At 47.0% G+C, this 18,240-nt stretch overlaps 1 protein-coding gene across 4 annotated transcripts; it reads left to right on the top strand.

The window, feature by feature from the left end:
* The first annotated feature begins 100 nt into the window (after nucleotides 1-100).
* Nucleotides 101-17,069, top strand: HSDL1 (hydroxysteroid dehydrogenase like 1). Of its 4 annotated transcripts, XM_036834936.1 has the most exons (7): nucleotides 102-186; nucleotides 6,256-6,407; nucleotides 7,446-7,504; nucleotides 10,404-10,629; nucleotides 11,307-11,752; nucleotides 11,962-12,189; nucleotides 14,291-17,020. In XM_036834936.1, the coding sequence occupies exons 4-7, from the start codon at nucleotides 10,410-10,412 to the stop codon at nucleotides 14,387-14,389; spliced, it is 993 nt and encodes a 330-aa protein (XP_036690831.1). In that variant the 5' UTR covers nucleotides 102-186; nucleotides 6,256-6,407; nucleotides 7,446-7,504; nucleotides 10,404-10,409; the 3' UTR covers nucleotides 14,390-17,020. The 4 variants fall into 4 exon arrangements, with proteins under 4 accessions (XP_036690833.1, XP_036690831.1, XP_036690832.1 ...); XM_036834938.1 differs by lacking the exon at nucleotides 6,256-6,407 and having other exon boundaries at nucleotides 101-186; nucleotides 10,445-10,629; XM_036834935.1 differs by lacking the exon at nucleotides 6,256-6,407 and having other exon boundaries at nucleotides 106-186; nucleotides 14,291-16,478.
* The last annotated feature ends 1,171 nt before the right edge of the window (nucleotides 17,070-18,240 follow it).

Genomic DNA, 18,240 nt, shown 5'->3' with positions numbered 1-18,240 from the left:
GGTCCCCCCGGCAACCGCTGCGCACTCGCACTCGGGACGCCGGGGGCGGGTCCCATAACGGCCCCGCCCCCAGCGCGTGCGCGGGTCACGTGGGGGCGCGGCCCGCGGTAGCTGCGGCGGCGGTGACGGGGGCGGTGGCCGAGCGTCTTTGGTGGGACCGGCTCCGAGACTGCGTCGCCTCTGCAGGTACCGCGTCCCCCACGCCGGGCCCTGGGCCCCGGACCCTCCTGGTCTCCCTCGGCGCCCACTGGGACTTCGGCGCGTCCCCTCCTTCTGCGCCCCACCACGCCCCCCTGGACTAGTGCCCTCAGCGCCGAGACACCCAGGCCTCTCGGACCCTTTCGTCCCTCCCTTCCCTCGGACCCCGCCCCCAGCGTCCTTCCTTCCAGAGTGTCCCCCCAGAGCGCCCCTTTCACAGCTCCGTCCCGGCGTTGCACCCACACGGGACTCCCTTTTCTGGGCCCGCCCCTCCCCCAGGACCCGGCTGACCTGGGGCCCCAGCCACCCCGAGCGCGGGCCCCACTCTTTCCCAGACCTGACCCAGGTGCTCCGCACGAGGCTCTGAAGATCACCCCTTTGTGCTTCTTTATTGTCGTTTCCAAAGGACTTGGTCTGAGTGGGATTGGTTGTCGTCGTCTTTGTTCTGAAGTAGAAGTAATTCACAATAAGGGAGCTCTTGGAGAAAGGGCCCCACCAGTTCCCCAGCGGCGGTCGTTTGTTCGGCCCTGCCCGGTGCTGGAGGGGAAGGGTTCTGGAGACCAGTGAGGCTGTCGCTGTTCCAAAGGAACGTGCAGTCCAGACACAGACCGGCTCTTGAAGCCAAACCCAGCGGCCCTCTCGGTGATGCTAGCAGGATGCCTGCCTGGGGGTCTTACAGTGGGCGTCGCCAGCCAGGGCTCAGGACTTTCGTAGACCTTGATCTGAATTCCCACAGCCCATTTCTTCACTTTACCTCGGTAAGCCTCAGTTTCCCCGTCTGTAAACTGGGAACGATTAAAACTCTGCCTCGTAAGGTTGATGAGAGGGCAAGTCCGATGATAGGAATAAAGCACTTAGCGGAGTCTTTTGCATAAAGCCAGCTCTCCGTTTTAACCCTGAGCACTGCAAATAGACAAGCGTTAACGTTGAACACTGAATTATAGTGGCTAATAGCCAAGGTTTATGGAGCAGTTATGTTCTGGGCTCTGTTCTGAGTGCTTTTTACATATGATCTACTTTAATTCTCATTATAATCTTAGGCAGGAACTGTTAGCCCCATGTTTACAGGTGATGTAAGGTGAAGTAATGTCACCTTCACCGAAGACACACAGCTCTTATATGGGGAGCGTGGATTCGAATCCAGGATGTCTATTTTCAGAGTCTGTGGTTATAATCACTACAGTAATGTTCCAGGGGTATAGAGTTCAACAAATTGGTATTTTTTTAGCAGATTTTTTCTTTTTGAGATAAAATTCACATAACGTAAAATTCACCATTTTAGCCATTTAAACATGTACTGCTCATAGCAGCATATTCACGGTGTACAGTCCTCACCACTATTTAATTCCAGAACATTCTTATCGTCCCCCAAAGAAATCCCACCCCATTAGCAGTCGCTCCCCATTTCCCACTCCCCCTGTCCTGTGGCAGCCCTAATCTACTTTCTGTCTCTGGATTTGCCTTTTCTGGACATTTCATATACATAGAATCCTATGATGTGTCGCCTTTTGTGTCTGGCTTCTTTTGCTCAGCGTACTGTTCTCAAGGGTTGTCCATGGCATAGCATGTATCCATACTTCATTCTTTTTATTGCTGAATAGTGTTCCATTATGTGGATAGACCACATTTTGTTTATCCATTCCTCTGTTGTTGGACATTTGGGTTGTTTCCACTTTTTAGCTGTTGAATAATGCTGCTATGAACACAGCTGTACAAGTTTTTGTGTGAGCCTAAGTCTTCGGTTATCTTGGGTCTATATCTAGGAGTAGATGCTATTATTATTTTAATTCCCGCTGCACAAAGGGAGACCTGAAGCTGAGGGCTGTCGGATCTTGGATGAGAACTGCCGTGCTCTGCTCTTTGCATGCAATTCAGGGTAGTGGCATACTGCAACTTGGCAAAGGAAGGTAAGGAAATTCCAGAAAGTCATGATACACCCATAATAACTTCGTCAAAGTGCTGATGCAGAGTTTGAGAAGCTTCTCAAGTTTTCTCTCCCCGAGAGGGAAGTTTGAACTTTGAACACAAAGCATTATTTTCTTCTGTTTACTAAATAAATATCATATACTTAGCACCATGCCAGGTGCTGAGGAGGAATAGTAAAGACGGATGTGATCCCAGCCTCACACCATCACAAGGCTGTGGGAGGATTAAAGAATTAAATCTGAAAAACAAAACTGTAAAAAAAATTTTGGAAAATAATATGGGAAAATATCTTTATGACTTGGGACTAGGCTGGGATTTGTGAAATAAAACATGACAAGCCCAAACCATGCAGGGAAAAGATAGATAAGTTTGACTACATTAATATTAAGACATTCAGTTCATCAAAAGCACTATAAAGAGACAAAGCGTACAGAGAACTTGTATCTACAATATGGAAAGAATTCCTATAACTCTGAAAGAAAAAGAAGACAACACGTCAAAAGCTAGGAACAGGCATTTCATAGATGAGAAGACACAAACAGCACATAAACATCCAAAGAGTGCCAGTCAACCTTATTAGTGGTCAGGAAATGCCAATGAAAACCATGGTGAGATCCCAGTTCGCAGCCAGCCTTTGGCAGGAGGTGAACTGCTGGATGTTGCCAGCCATGGAGAGGAGGCAGCCTGAGCTCACACTTGCTGCTGGTGGGCGTGTAAATTGGTGCAGCCGCTTTGGCAGCTTCTCGTTGTACGCGTGGATGCCCTGTGGCCCGGCAGTTCGACTCATAGGCCTATCCCTTCGAGAAACTCTCGTACACGTGCCCAGGAGACGTGCATGGGAAGGTTCACGGCAGTGCCGTTCGTAATTGTAAAGTCAAAACCAACGAGAACAACCCATCAGCAATAGAATGGTTATGTGAATTGCGTGTCTGTACCGTGAGGCAGCGCGGCAGTGAGAGTATACGGCCTACAGCTGCGGAGGCGTGGGTGAGTCTCAAAAACAACGCTGAGTGAAAGAAACAAGTCACCAAAGGATACTTGGATTTGATTCCTTTATGTAAAGGTCAGAACCAGGGAAAACGGAATATTTCAGAATCCATGCTGCAGTAATAGTACAACTGTTAAAAAAAAAAAAAAAAGAAGCAAGGGAATATTACATCAGAATTTAGGAGATTGATTACCCCCCCTCACCGGGTGGCAGAAGGGGATGTGACCAGGGAGGAAGCATCGGGGCTTCTAAGACTCTGCTTTGATTTGTGAAGTAGGGTGTCTGTGTGGGTGTTTTGTTCATTACTCTTTGAACTGTGCATAATAGGTTTTACAACTTTTGTGTACATTTTCCAATTTTCTTAAATTACAGAAAAATTAGTTTTAGATCTATTTCCTGCCCTCAAGAGGCCTTTGTTCTAGTTGAGGAACCAAGATAGAGTCCAGATACTGCACTGCTCCGCATTCTGTTTAAGTGTTTAAGTGTCACGTGGAGGAGGGAGACGGAGGGGAACTCATGCTGGTGGGTGTGGAGACCTGGGAAGGGAAGGGAAGAGGGGCGTGGGCCTCCCGTCCATCGGTCCATCCCCAGGGCTGGCGTGTCGTGGTGCTTGTCAGCGAGTCCTGGGACTGAGCTGGGGAGAAGGGGTGGGACTTGAGCTGGTCTTGTGAGGAGAGACAGGACGGGAGTGCTGAGAGCAAGGGTCTGACTGAAGTGAGATTTCTATTAAAAAAAAGTTTAAAGTCCTAACCCTGCAGCCTTACTGAAAAGTTGGACAGTGCCGGCTGTTGACGAGGGTGGTGAGGACCACCTCAGCCAGTCGAAGATCTGAGGAGCCTCTGGGGATACTTTCTGGTTCCTGAACACACTGGAAGGTTTTGGTTTGAGGGATGTTTCAGGATTTGCAACTTGTCTCTATACTGTCTTAAAAACTAGACTGATAGTCTGTCCATCCCTCCATCTTAATTTCCTATGACTGCTGTAACAAATTGCTACAAGCTCAGTGGCTTAAAACAAGACATAGTTATTCTCTTACAGTTCTGGAGGTCAGAAGTCTCATGTCAGTCCCACTGGACTAAAGCCGGGGTGTCCGCACGGTTGTGTCACTTGGGGAGGCTCTGGGGAGAATCTGTATCCTGGCCTTTGCCACATTCTGGAGGTGCCTGCCTTCCTTGACCTGTGACCCCTCTCTGCATCTTCAGTCCAGTAGCCTCTGGTCTTTAAATCTCCCTGGCACTCTCTGACCTCTGCTTCTTGGTCACAGCTCCTTCTCTGACTCTGACCCTTCTGCCTCCGTCTAATAAGGACACGTGTGATCACATTGGACCCACCTGGATAATGCAGGATCATCTCCCCATCTCAAGATCCTTAATCTTCAAAGTCCCCTTGCTACATGAGGTGACGTATTTACGAGGTTTGAGGATTAGGATGTGGGCATATTGGAGGGCCATTATCTACCGACCCCACTACCTTTTGTTTGGTGGTGTTTTAATTGTCTTTTTTCTATCATACTTGCTTTATTTTCTTTGAAAACATTTTGGACAATCTGTCTTATGTTCTTGTAGCACCACCCCCAGGTAGCATTCATTTGGATAGCCTGGGGATGCCTGTGTTTCAGCCAAGACACTGCTCCCAGAGCTCTTTGATTCCCGAAGGGTTTTGTATTAGGTCTGATCGCCTTTTTCACGGTGAAGTTGAGTCAGCTAAACTGTAGGTCGGGATAATGTTACAGGCACAGCAGCCGTGCTTTGAAGACGTGACTTTGCTCCTTGGAGTCTTGACCATAGTTTTCCCATGATGCCTTCATAGTTGTGATGTGACCTCAAAGGGGTGTTTTTTAGGCTTTTTTGGAGCAGTTTTGGGTTTATGATAAAATCGATAGGAAGGTACGGAGACCCCACATGCCGCCTACTCTGGCACGTGCAGAGCCTCCCCTGTATCAGCGTCACTCACCAGAGTGGCGCCGTTTCTACTGAGGGTGAGTCATAATCACTGACACGTCATAATCACTCAAATTCTGTAGTTTACCTAAGGGTCCTTTAGCCCTGATGAATATTGCCCTGGAGAAGTAGAAAATGCCTAGAAGACAGTAGGGAATTGCACTGCTTTTCCTATTTCGGGGACAGTTCTGACTGTTTGCCTCTGTTGTTCACTGATGTTTTAGTTTCCGTAGAGGCAAGAAAACAAAGCTTTATAATAGCTTGTACAGGTAGGGTGTAGAGGGACCAGGATTTTACTGTTTCAGTGTTGCTTTCTAAGTAATGGATTTCTCTAAGTTTTAGACTAGTACCTATGTACAGAACAATGAACTAGTCAAACCCCCAAAGCAAGTTAAAAGCAGCCTGCTATCTGTGGGTACCTTGGTAGCCTTCTCGACCTAAATGTGTAGTAAACCCCTTTAAAACTGCTTCCATGAGCTTTCCTAGAACTGAATGGCTTTGGGGGGGAGTCCTGATTTCTTCTTCCATTAGAAAGACATTATTTTCCATCAGCTACTTACGGATGAGGAGAGGATTAAGAGGATGTCGGGCGTGTAGAATTTCCAATCCTTTGCCATTTATGGGCCATCGAGGTGCGAGCAAATGGGTGAAAATGTCTGGCGTGTCTGAGGAGCGGCAGGGAGTCGGTCACAAAGCCGCGTGCTCTCCGTCTGGCTTTGCTTCGTCCCCGTCTGGATGGACCAGGGCCCAGGCCGCCTGACTTCCTGCCTGCGAGGCCACTGCCCCTCCACCACCCCCAGCTGCCTTCTGCGCTAAACCTGATGAGCTCCTGCCTTTGGCCCAACGTTTCTGTGTGGCGTAAAGGCATCTCACAGCCTGGGCTCCCCTCCCGGCCCCATTTCCACCCCAGGGTGCACATCCCGCGCTGTGAGCTCGTTGCTGCTGTCACCATTTCCCGGCAGGCCGGGCTGTGCCTCCTCTCTGCCCAGGCACGTCTCGCCCCCGCCCTCCTCCCTGGGGAATCGCTCTGTTGAGAGACCCAGCACGGGTCCTCGGCGTCGGACACTTGCTGCTTTCTTCATTGCTGTCCTAATAGTTTGGCTTTCCACGTAGACTTTCCTACAGCCTAGTGACCGTGTGTGTTTAGGCTTCTTGGCTGCATCGTTTATTATTCATAACTAAATTGGCGTTTGAATTTATCAGTCTTTTGTGAGTTTGGTTGGCGTGAGTCAGGTCTGTCCACGTTGAGCTGCCTCTGGGGAACGATGAGATGCATCTCAGACCTAGAATGCCGTCAGCCCTCTGATGATCCGCGATTAAGAAAAAGAATCCAGCAATGATAATCAACGTGTAAGGTAGCTGTCTGTGACGGAATCGCAATTTAAAATATCGTGACGGTCCCCCCTGACTGGTGGTGCAGGGGATCCAGTGGGTGGGGTTGAGAAGCGGGGTTGGAGGCCCTGGCACCGCTGGTCTCTGCTCCCCTCCGATGCCTGCACATCTCCTGCTGGGCGTGCGCAGGATGGCCCCGGGGGCCTTGCCCACGAGGGGTTTCTTTTTGTAAAGGATCGCAGGTGTTGGTTTGGTGGTCCCCTCCCCGCGGGACGGGACTGAGAGCTGAGCTAGGCTGGGTGGTGCGATTTCATGCAGCAGCTGATCTGGGAGCTCCTGCTCCGTCCGCGCCAGGGGTTGTGTGAGGTGCTGGAGGAGTGTGTGTGGGGAGATCTGGCCCCCCAGGGAACGCAGCCTTGGGTGGGGGGTTTCAAAACGGAAACAGGCACCAGGCGGTGTCTAGGGTGGAGGGAGAGGGGAGAGGTGGCCCTGGCGTTTCCTTCCATCTCCTCATCCTTAAGCCCCCGGCCCCAGGCAGACTGGAAGGGGCCATCCCTCCCTGCCGCTGCCGCCAGCCCAGGACCCACGTGCTCAGGGGGGCAGCCCGGATCAGCCGGGAGTGTGGCGCAGGTGCTGCGGCCGAGCGGAGGGTCTAGTGCTCTGTGGCTGGAGCGCAGCACAGTGGTTTGCAGAGAGAAGGGTGAGGCCCGGGGAAGCCCAGCAGATGCCCGGGACAGGTCGGGGGCAGGGTGTCTGCTCGCCGTCCTGGGTCTCCCTCCAAGCGGTCTGGACAGATTTTGTCCAGTGTGACGCAGTGTTCCTTAAGGAACAAGGTGCGGGAGCCGGATGCCTCCCAGCCCAGCCTCCCACCGGCCGGGCACTGGCGGCGCCTGCCGTCTTCCCAGACCAGGTGATGCGTCGCTGCCTGTGCAGGGAATCACGGCACGGGGGTGGTCCCGTTTCCTTAACTTTTAAAACGCTTCGGTCGTAGTTTTGTATAAACTTATCCCAGCTGAGCTGTGAAGGAGAGGCATTTGTTTCCTGTTGGTTTTTGTTCACAGCTTGTCCTGCAGAGAAGACAGAGCAGTGTATTCCTGAAGGCCCAGGGCTGGCAGAGGAGGTAAGAGGAAACCACGGGTACTTAATGACTTGAGCAGAAAAATCGGGGAACTCGGTCGCAGTCACGCTTCTTTTGCTGAAGTTTTTCCTTGTGAGATGTTCAATTTTTGAAAAAAATGGTGTTTGAGAGGGTCGAAGTTCCCTTTACACAGCTTCCCCTTGGGGTGAGGTCATTCCCTGAGGCACACCTGACCTTTTTAGCTGGAACCCTATTACAGACACTCCTGCAATTCATTTTCCCACAAGTATTTCTTTGGCTACGATCCATTAGTCCTTGATATGTGGTTTTCAGTTTTTCATTGAAAACACTGTTTTAACATTTTAGATGTACGCCCACCTGTTATTTTGAAGAATAGATTTAATGTTCCAAGTATCTAGTTTTTTTGGGCATAGTTTTGTTATTTCGAATTTTATCACATTTTGTTTGAAAAGTACTGGTGCATACAAGTATTATGTTTCCCATTTGCTTTCTTCATGGCCTAGTATTTGATTAATTATGACAAAAGGCACGTGTCCACTTTAAAAAATTATTTCAGGAACTCCTAACTTAGGATGGTTGGACTTGGATTCTCAGTTTTTATGTTCTTCCTTCTAAGAAGCTAATGTTTTGGTTGTTTCTCTGGGAATCTTGAATTAGCACCGTTCGGGGACGGCAGCCAATGTGAGCGCTCAGTGCCCGGCAGGGGCCTCTCCAGCCAGCACCTGCCTCCTCAGGATGTGGCTGTGTACTGAGATGGGGCAGCAGGGGGGACCCTTGGAGAGGGTGACACGTCACTGCCTCATCGCTAGCATCCGGAAGCTTTGAGAGGCGCTCATGCGCAGCAGAAAAGGGGTGAGCACATTTGAGGTGGATGGCCGTGACTGTGAACGTCTTTCAGAGGATTTGGAGCAGCGCCCAGAGTGTACTGCCTTAGTGGGGCGGGCTGACCCGAAAAAGAAAAGCGTCTTCAGCCCAGACTGCACTGATCTTGATAGTTCACGTTTTAGGGAATCTCAGCCAGTGAGGTCCATGAAGAAGCATTACCCCAGGGGAGCATGTAATTGTTGTTATCTTGTTAAGTAATTGGTTTGTGTGCTTAATAAAGTTCATAATGTTTTCTTTTCTTCACCAATTTTGGCATCCTTATCGTAGGAGGTAAGTTTCTCTGAACAGAACCCCAAAGTGTACAGCACTTTACTTACTGGAAGTAAGGTGGCCCCTTCAGTCATTTCCTGTATTGCTATTTGAGAAGGAAGTTTCTTTAACTTACTTAGTGCCACACCAGCTTAGAGTTACGGTAGGAGTGGAAATTTTAACGTTTGAGGGGTTATATCCTCATTGTGAGGCATTTAGGAATCCTACTGCCTATTTCTTTCAGTTTTCTGTCATATTTCTTTTGTATGTTTTGTTGGTTTGTAATTTGGACTGCACACTCATGTGCATACTCAACACACAGATATATATAGATATATACGTATTTATATTCAGTAGTTTTTTTGCTATTTTATGTGCCTGTTACCACAGTGTGGTATCATTCTTCCAGTGTGTTCCATTCCAGGGGTTAATTTGTTTTCTCCACTACGCAAACCGTGGTTGAGCTCAAATTGCATTGCGGTGGAGCGGGAAGGAATTCACTTATTCTTCCTTAAGCTTATGCCAATTTTTGCTGCTATTGTCGGGGATTTTTCTTAGTTCCAGGATTTATTTTTTTCCTATTCTAATGCAGTTTCTATGAAAGGGGCCACTTCCAGAAGTTTTACATAAATGTTTGTTTGGCTTAAATCTATTTTCTTTTATTAATATATAATAAATGCTGTATCCTTGTGTTTGTGCATATCTGAGCTCCCTGTAATTTCATTGTGGTCTGTGCTGGTCTTTTTGATGTTTGACCCTCACTTGATAGCACACAGTTGGCTCAGGCCTCAGTGGTTCCCCGGGTCAAGTCCAGGATGAAGTTCATCAGCCTCGGTCGTGCCCGGCCTTTCTCTGCCTTTCTGAGCACAGGTGTACATACACCAGTTCGTATGGCATTTAAAGTTGTTTTGTTAAATGTCCGTCTCTTCTTCTAGGTAGTTATTTACTTCATCTTTGAGTCCTTAGCGTCTGTCACGGTACATGGCACATAATAGGTGCATCGCGATGCTTGCTGTGTGAATACTTACAAGAATTGAACTGGGTTTTTCTTTCCCCAAACGTTAAGGGGCCAGGCAAGGGTAATGGTGCGCCAGTGACATCAGCAAGATGGAACGTGCTTATAAACTATCATTTGAGAAAACCATTTCCTCAAGTTTGAGGAGTATCTCTTTTTAAATATACATTTATGAATATTATTTATACATAATCTAATTTATGTTTATTTGATGTTAAAGTTTATTAGAGCTTAGTTTTGTCTCAAATGGGTTGTAAGGTCTTTGAGGCCAAGGCCCTGTCTTAATATTGCCTCTGTTTCTTCTACTTTGTCTCTCTAGGGATTGTAGGCCCTCTGCGCTTGCCGGTTTTGAATAAATATAAATTCAATAAAAGAAAGAAACATACCTCTCAGCTGTTATGTGAATTAAAAGGTCTGTGTCTGTCAGTGTGCTGGACCAGGAGCTTTTTTTTGGCATAGGGCGTATTGTGTTCATCTCCGTAGCCACAACATTTAGCGCAGTGCCTGGATTTTAGTAGGAATTTGGTAACTCTTGATAACTAAGTTGACTAATCTTCTTGGAAGGAAAGAACTTCATAAGCTACAGAGGTTAAATAACGAGATCATAAATTGTCTGGATCCATGGGCTGTGTGCATCTGAACAGTTACTGTTATTTGAATGCAAAATTGTTAAGCTCTGATGTCCTCAGATGCCCTTCTTCGCCCGCACGGTGCGTGTTCCTTTGACTTACTAAGCAAAGGCCACCTCTCTCTCGCTGCTCTCCCTTGCAGGCTGCCATGGCTGCCGTCGACAGCTTCTACCTCTTGTACAGGGAAATCGCCAGGTCCTGCAACTGCTACATGGAAGCCCTCGCCTTGGTTGGAGCCTGGTACACGGCCAGGAAGAGCATCACCGTCGTCTGTGACTTCTACAGCCTGGTCAGGCTGCATTTCGTCCCGCGCCTGGTGAGCAGAGCAGACCTGATCAAGCAGTATGGAAGATGGGCAGTCGTGAGTGGTAAGAGAGGAGTTTTCAGTTCTTGCCTAATCTAAAAATGAAATCATCTTTCCTGTTTAATCTGTGTTTAAGGTCGGATGCATCATTCCTGGAGTTACTGAATTTGATGTCATGTTTTCATGGGATAAAAAAATAAGACTTACTCTTATGATTATGTGCGCATTTCTTACCGCCCTCGTCTTGGAAGAATTTCCCTGTGATTCCTGTCCTTCTTATTCTGCCCCCTCATGTTGCCAGCCCTGCTCCAGCCCCTGCTTCCTACCCTTTGCTTTTCCTTCTTGCTCTCTGTTTTGAAAGTGTCCTTACAAACTAGTACCACTTTCAGAAACACTTCCCTTATTTTAAATTGCATTTTAATTTACCATTGTTTCCCAGGAAAGTACCTCCTGGCACTCATTGAAGCCAGATGGGAGCTTGAAAACAGTTTCCCACTGTGTCTCACGGTCAACTTGGTGAATGTAAAACAACTCTTCCTCTGCCTGTCAGAGTGTCTGGGCGAGTATTTGACTAGCTTGTGTCCTGGATTTGACCTTGTGCTTGACTGACCACTTGCAGAACTCGGTTTATTTCTAGTGTGAATCCTTCTCTGATTAAACCCGGACACAGGGTATTTAAAGTCCATTTTAAAGGTCACACTGAGAAACGAGTTTGCTCACTTTTCCCGGCTTGTACTGTAGGCGCAACAGATGGGATTGGAAGGGCCTACGCAGAGGAGTTGGCCAGCCGTGGGCTCAGCATCGTCCTGATCAGTCGGAACCAAGAGAAGCTGCAGACGGTCGCTAAAGACATAGCCGACACCTACAAAGTGGAGACTGACGTCATTGTCGCGGACTTCAGCAACGGCCGCGAGATCTACGGCCTCATTCGGGAAGCCCTGAAGGACAGAGACATTGGCATCCTGGTCAACAACGTGGGCGTGTTCTACCCCTACCCGCAGTACTTCACGCAGGTCTCGGAGGACACGCTCTGGGACATCGTCAACGTGAACATTGCCGCTGCCAGTCTGATGGTCCACATAGTGTTACCCGGGATGGTGGAGAGGAAGAAAGGGGCCATCGTCACCATCTCCTCCGGCTCCTGCTGCAAACCAACCCCCCAGCTGGCGGCGTTTTCCGCGTCTAAGGTAATGCGTTCCCAGTTGGAAAGTGAAATCATCGTGCAGGAGAACGTTTATCACAATGGTTTGGTCCAGTTTGTTGAGCTCTTTGTCAGCAGCTCATGTTTGCTTATGCTGTATATTTTTTCCCTGAAATGACCATTAAGTCTTTTTTTCCTCCTGAATTTCTTCCGAGTTCCTGAAAAATTAAGTCTTTTCCCCTCCTGTTTTAACAGGCTTACTTAGACCACTTCAGCAGAGCATTGCAGTATGAATATGCTTCCAAAGGAATCTTCATACAGAGTCTAATCCCGTTCTACGTAGCTACCAATGTGTCCACCCCTGGCAGCTTTCTGCACAAGTGCCCGTGGTTGGTGCCTTCGCCACAAGTGTACGCCCATCATGCTGTTTCTACCCTTGGCATTTCAAAAAGGACCACAGGATACTGGTCCCATTCCATTCAGGTAACAGTGTGCGCTCAGCTCTTGTAATTGGGTTAATGCATCCTAAACCTTTTTTAAATGATACATGGGAATCTGATTGAAGCGTGATGCTGAAAGATGAGGATTGTGAATCCTGATTCTCAAACCTTAGAGTGCTCCAGTTTAAGGATCCAGCTCACGTTCTTTGAGTTCTTTTCCATCTTCCCCATTCCCATTTGTTTCTTACCTTTTTAAGTCCCGCCTGTCTCAGTCTCTTGGGAACGCATGGCATGTGTATTTTAAGCGCTGTGCACTTTTCTGACAAGCTGGATGTGTACCCTCGCTGTGGACGTCCTGCCCTCTGCTCATTGTTCCCAAGTCCTACTGAGCTGGGTCCCCGCGGGGGCCACGCTGTGTCACATTGGTCAGGAGCAGGCCTGGACACACAGGTCAGGATCCCCGAAGGCGCCCAGAGCCTTGCAGAACCCGAACCCGCCCCCCCCCCCCCGGCTTTTCCACAGTTCCCAGTGCCTGGAGACTTGGCACCCCTTTCCTGTTACTGCTATTATCTCAACAGGCCGATGAGTCAGCCTCCGGAGTTGATCCGTCAGTACCCAGAGGATGAAATTCTCTCCTTTTCCATTAGCTCTTTCCCTCCCACTGCCCAGGGTACTGAACCTCCCTGGGACAAGCCAGTGAGTCTCTGCCTGCCCCTCCTTAGGAAACGGGCAGAATCCATCTTGATGCTGGTCCCCCTGTAGTGGGCAAGTGGTCATGAGAGGAGATTGAAAACAAACAGATTTTTAGATGCTGCTTCCATCTCCACTCAGTAAATACTGAAAATAAAATGCCCTTTGGAGGGGGATCTGATTACCTAGCCTATGTCAGGCGCCCCCATGTTTCAATGTGACCCTCCTTACAGAGTCCTCCTGAGGGACCGTATATTGCCTTCTTTCATCTCCTTGGATTTAGAGCCTTCTGCTTTAGGACAGTGGCCCCAAGGAGGAGTATTTGGGTATTTTTCCCATGAAATCCTGACTCTTCAAAGAGGTCCAAAGAGACCTTGGTCATTTTCACAGGTAGTTACTTATGGCTCCAGGCCAAACACGGGACCCCTGTCTCCAAGGTGGCTAAGCTGAAGCTTCTGTGGAACCTGCTGGGAACAGCTGCAACTCTGGGACCCTCACCCCACAGTTCATCGTGCTGGGACCCCCTCCTTGTTCACTGTGGTTCCTGGAATAGCAGAGTGACCTGGGTCTGTTTCTTAAGGAGAATGTGGAGTGACCTGTATTACTACACCTCTGGTCAAGGCTAGAACATCAGCACCTGCCAGGGGCCCGTCCATCTCCCCTCCTTCACACGCAAGGTGTTAAACTTTCACTCAGTCTCGGACAGATCCGTCAGTGTTGGGCAGGGCTTCTCCACCTGGGCACTAATGGCATAGAGGTTGGCTCATTCCTTGTTGTGGGACCTTCCTGTGCACTGTACGATGTTCACAGCGTCCTGGACCTCTGCCCACTAGATGCCAGTAGCACCACCACCCCACTTGTGACAGCTAATACTGTTTCTGGACCTTGCCGAATGTCCCCTGGGGGGACGTGGCCCTGGAGACCCCCTGGAGCAGAGCAGCATCAGTGGACGTCCTCCCCGTGTCCCCAAGCCTTCCTCGTCGCACCTCAAGACACTCTCTCAGGGTCCTGGTGTTTTGGACTCAGTGCTTTTGTTTAACTTAGCACCACTCTGCCCCTCGATCCCCAGTTTTCTCACGCAGTACTAAGCACGTATGCAGTTTTCTCTTTCATCTGCCTTTTATTCCTGGGCTGATTTGTAATTCTTATCCACATTCCATGCTATTCATGTCACGTTAAGTAAAGATGAAATCATATCACTGCATGTAGGTCTGTCCCGCCTCATTAGAGAAAGGGGGCGGGTGGGCGGTGATCACATTTCTGTTCCCCAGAGAGTCTAGCATAGGGTCTTATACAGAAGTAGGTGCTCAGTGCAGTAGGACCTAAGGTTTTTTCCTTTTTTGTATTTAATGGGATTGGTGATGTTTGTTGGTTTAAATGATTGCTGATGTGTGCATTTTGTTGTCGATGACTTTGGGTTCTAACCTTAAAATCTTTTTCTCTTTCATTTTTAGTTTCTTTTTGCACAGTATATGCCTGAATGGCTCTGGGTGTGGGGAGCAAATATTCTCAATCGTTCCCTACGTAAGGAGGCCTTATCCTGCAAAGCGTGAAGCTGGCTGATGGTTGGGAAGTGTTGCCAACTTGGGGAACCTGCAGCATTCTACATTTGGAAGAACACATGTAATTTATCTTCTGCATTTTCTTTCATTACTGATCATTTAGCATACTGTTGACTCATCATTTGCAAAACAAACATAACACTTTTAAGAATGCTGTGGAAAAGCCTCAAGGGCCACTTGGATGGCACAGAGTAAATAACAACCACCACAAAAGAACTGATGAGGAAACCTAAATTTTGATGCTTTTTTTTTTTTTAAGCTGTTCAAAAGTTGTGTGATTTATGTTGTTCTGAGAGCTACTAGCAATCTGATATTGAAATATGATATGACTTGTCAGCTCTTACGATTTCATGTGTTGTTTCTTAAGGGAAATTATTTCAGTAGATGAATTATAGTATTGGTTTTCAAATGTTCATCAGGAAAAACTATTTAAAAGTGTTATTTTCTAGGTAAGATTGCTGGTATAATTAGTGGAAATCTGTATTGTGTAACTCTAGTTGTTTGGCTGTCTGTGTATGAAATGCTGCTCTTCAACTGATACTTCGTTAGAGAACCATATGTGTATGTATGTTGTGTGCATCTAGGCAACTTTATTTATGGGTAAGTTACTTTAAAAAAGATTGCTCGTCAAGATGGCTTAATGTGGAACCTTAAGGGTATTAAAATTCTAGATTTTTCCTTTTCATACTAAACAAGGCTACCCAATTTCGTGCTATAGATTTGCCAAGTATAACATTACTTACGACATTCTGTTTTTTTTAATCTACTAAGGAATTAATTCATTCCTAGATTTGGACATGTAATAATTGACCCTCAGTCATCTTCTGATTTATAATTACTGTGGATAAGTAATGATTTCGCAGCCTATGACCCATTTTATAACAAATTTAGCCCTTTAGAGCTTGTTATACCTCGTTGTCAAACACTTTTCTATGTAACGTTGTTCCATTCCAGTGGCATTATGGGTGTAAACATCAAATATTTATAGAATAGTAGTTAAAATATGGACAGATTATGTGTGTGTGATATGACATATTGTATCTGTTGAAATAAGTTAGAAGCTCATTCTTGGTTCGTGTAATGGATTTATGCGTTATAGTGAATACGTTTATTGGTATGAAGATAATTATGCACAACCCACCACAATATGGGTTTGCACTGAAACCTACTGTGAAGTCTTTTTGGTTCAGGTCCTATAAAGCCAAACATTTTTGAGAACCACATACGTAGTGCTTTGACAACTGTAAATCACTATACGAATATGACCGTATGTGCAAATTTGAAATTCACAGTTTAATATTGCAACATTGATTCAGAAACCGGTAAATTGAAATCAGGACTTTTATGAAATTGCTTTCTCCTGAGATAATATTCCATTACGAGTAGGCCTAAGCATGCGTTTATGTTATGCCCACAATTTTGCCAGTGACATTGCCTTAGTATTTCCAGATCTGACTTGGACTCAAGATCAGAAGTTAAGTTCAGAGCTCTTCTACTTACAGATCAGGCCTTCATCATCACATAAGAGGAAGAACTTCAGGTGTGAAAATTTACACACTAGTGATACTACGTAGAACTGACCATTTTGCTTCCAAGTTGGCTTGGAAGCCTTTATTTTGTCATATTTGGCATTTCCCCACCTGACAATTTATGGTCATTAAGACTAGAGAAAATTTGACGTCATGCCACAGTGACTTGAACTTTAATTGACATAAGAAGCAGCAACTTGATGTAAAAATACCGTATTTCTATCTAAGGTGTTATGTAGTACAGCAGTGTCTTATATTTATAGATTAGGTGTCGGATCATTGTTATACGATGAGATACGTAAACCATGTCAGTGATGTTTTAAAGTTCTCTCCTTGGCATGACATATGTAAATATGCTGATTGGTGCAAAGTTCATGAAAGATCAAAACCAAGAATCTTCCTTAGGTTTTACCTTTCCCAGAGCTCATTTGAGAGTCATAATCAGACCACTGTAGATGGGGTTTCTTATTAAGAATGTGGGATATAAGAACCTTTGAAACAATCTGTGGCCTGAAAACTTAACAATAAAAGCAGTTGCTTCTGCTTCCTTTGGAAGAGGTTTTGCTCCATATGTTTGTAAATTGGTTGTTTGGAAAGAGAGATACATTTTTTTCCCGTAGGAACAATTATTTAAAAGTTACAAAAAATTAATCTCTGAACACCTGTGATAGTAACTCATTAAAAGCTGGTAAGAAAATTGTGCGTAACCACGTGTCTCATAAATCTTTTGAAACTAGAGTTGATTTCTTGCTCTCATTCTCCTGATAGGCTGAATAAGATGAAAGCTGATTTTGATCACTGACATCGGCGATGTGGAGGTCACTGGTGGTTTTGTCATGATCCATTTTCATCGAGTGGTGGGGATGAAAGTGGTGGGGATGAAAAGTAGTGGGTTCGAGAAAGAGTGGGAAGAAAAAGGGAGTCGGTGAGCAGAGACAGCTCTTTGGAGGAGTCCGTTTTGCTTTAACCTCAGTTACTTAAAATCTTGGCACATTTGGGAACCGGAGGGTTAAGTGGTGTCCTCAATGTTGACATTGTTTGCCCTCGGAAACTAGTCTCTCTGTGTGTCTGTCTCAGTATTGGCTCAGGCCGTTACTCTTTAAAATAGCACTCAGTGTTAATAAAGATTTACCTTCCCATGGAATTGTGAATGCTTCATTATATACATGAAGGGTTAGTTTAGGAAGTTATTAGAACCTGGAGTGGTGGAAAACCGGTAGACCAGGATTCCGGGGCTCTCAGCCTTCCTTGGTCTATTTCCAGGCCACCTCCTGTCATGCCCCAGGCCACCTCCTGTCATGCCCCAGGCCCCCTGCAGTTTCTAGGATTCTCAGGAGCTGGCAGCAGTCTCTCTTCCCCGGCTTCCGGCTTCACTATCACGTGACAAGGATGTTTGCAATTCATCAGCCTACCTCTGTTCCTAACAGTTGGGCTTTGTATTCAACGGCATAGTGACCCAAAGCGCTGTTAAAAGAACCCTGAGTAGAACAACACAGTTAAGTTTAAGATCAGGTACCTTACGTGGTGGCAGCAGGGAGTGCTTAATTTTGAGGATTTGCGAATGGAAGGGTCAAGAATTCTCTGAAAGTTCCTAACATTGATGTGATCTGGGGCGGGGCGGGGCAGGGGTGGGGGGAGAACTTAATCAGGTGTGGGTTGATCTAGTGTAACCACCACATTTATTGAACGTGTGTCAAGCTCTGTATGTGTATGTTTCATTTAACCCTCATCCTATTAGGTAGGTATTCATATCTCTTTTTTGGATGAGGAAGGTGAGGTAAAAAGAGCTGAGGTACAACTTGCCGAAGATCACAAAGCCAGTAGGGGATTCTGTATTTAGCCACTATATCAAATCAGTTTGGTTAAATATTCTTAAAGGGAAGATGCAGTGCTGTGGTTTCTAATATTGGGGCCACGCAGTATCTTCATGGTGCCGTGGAAAGTTCAAACAAGATGCATGCAGTTTTGTCTCACTATATAGCACATCATTTGTCATCAGCATTACGTAAAACAGGCTTTTAGTCCCCCAGTTGTGTCCAGTGTCAAGTGTGGACCAGCTCAACATTTAGACAAAACAGCCCGTGATCTCAATCACCCAGACATTTGGGGGGGGGGCGCACTTCTACAGTTCAACACATTAATCCTTGTTTCTTCAAAAGGGGTAGCCGTTTGGCGTCCGTGCTCCAGGCGAGGCCGCGAGGGGTTAGGAGTGGAGCGGACCGGACTTGGGGCAGGGGTCTCGCCGGTCAGGGTGGGAGTCAGGGGAGGACTCGCATCCTCACGCCCTGAGCAAGCACTTCACCCGCCCGCGTC

This window comes from Balaenoptera musculus, chromosome 19, assembly GCF_009873245.2.
Source record: "Balaenoptera musculus isolate JJ_BM4_2016_0621 chromosome 19, mBalMus1.pri.v3, whole genome shotgun sequence".
NCBI classification, from domain to species: domain Eukaryota; kingdom Metazoa; phylum Chordata; class Mammalia; order Artiodactyla; family Balaenopteridae; genus Balaenoptera; species Balaenoptera musculus.
The sequence above is the reverse complement of the archived record's forward strand: the minus strand, read 5'-3'. Positions and strand labels throughout refer to the sequence as shown.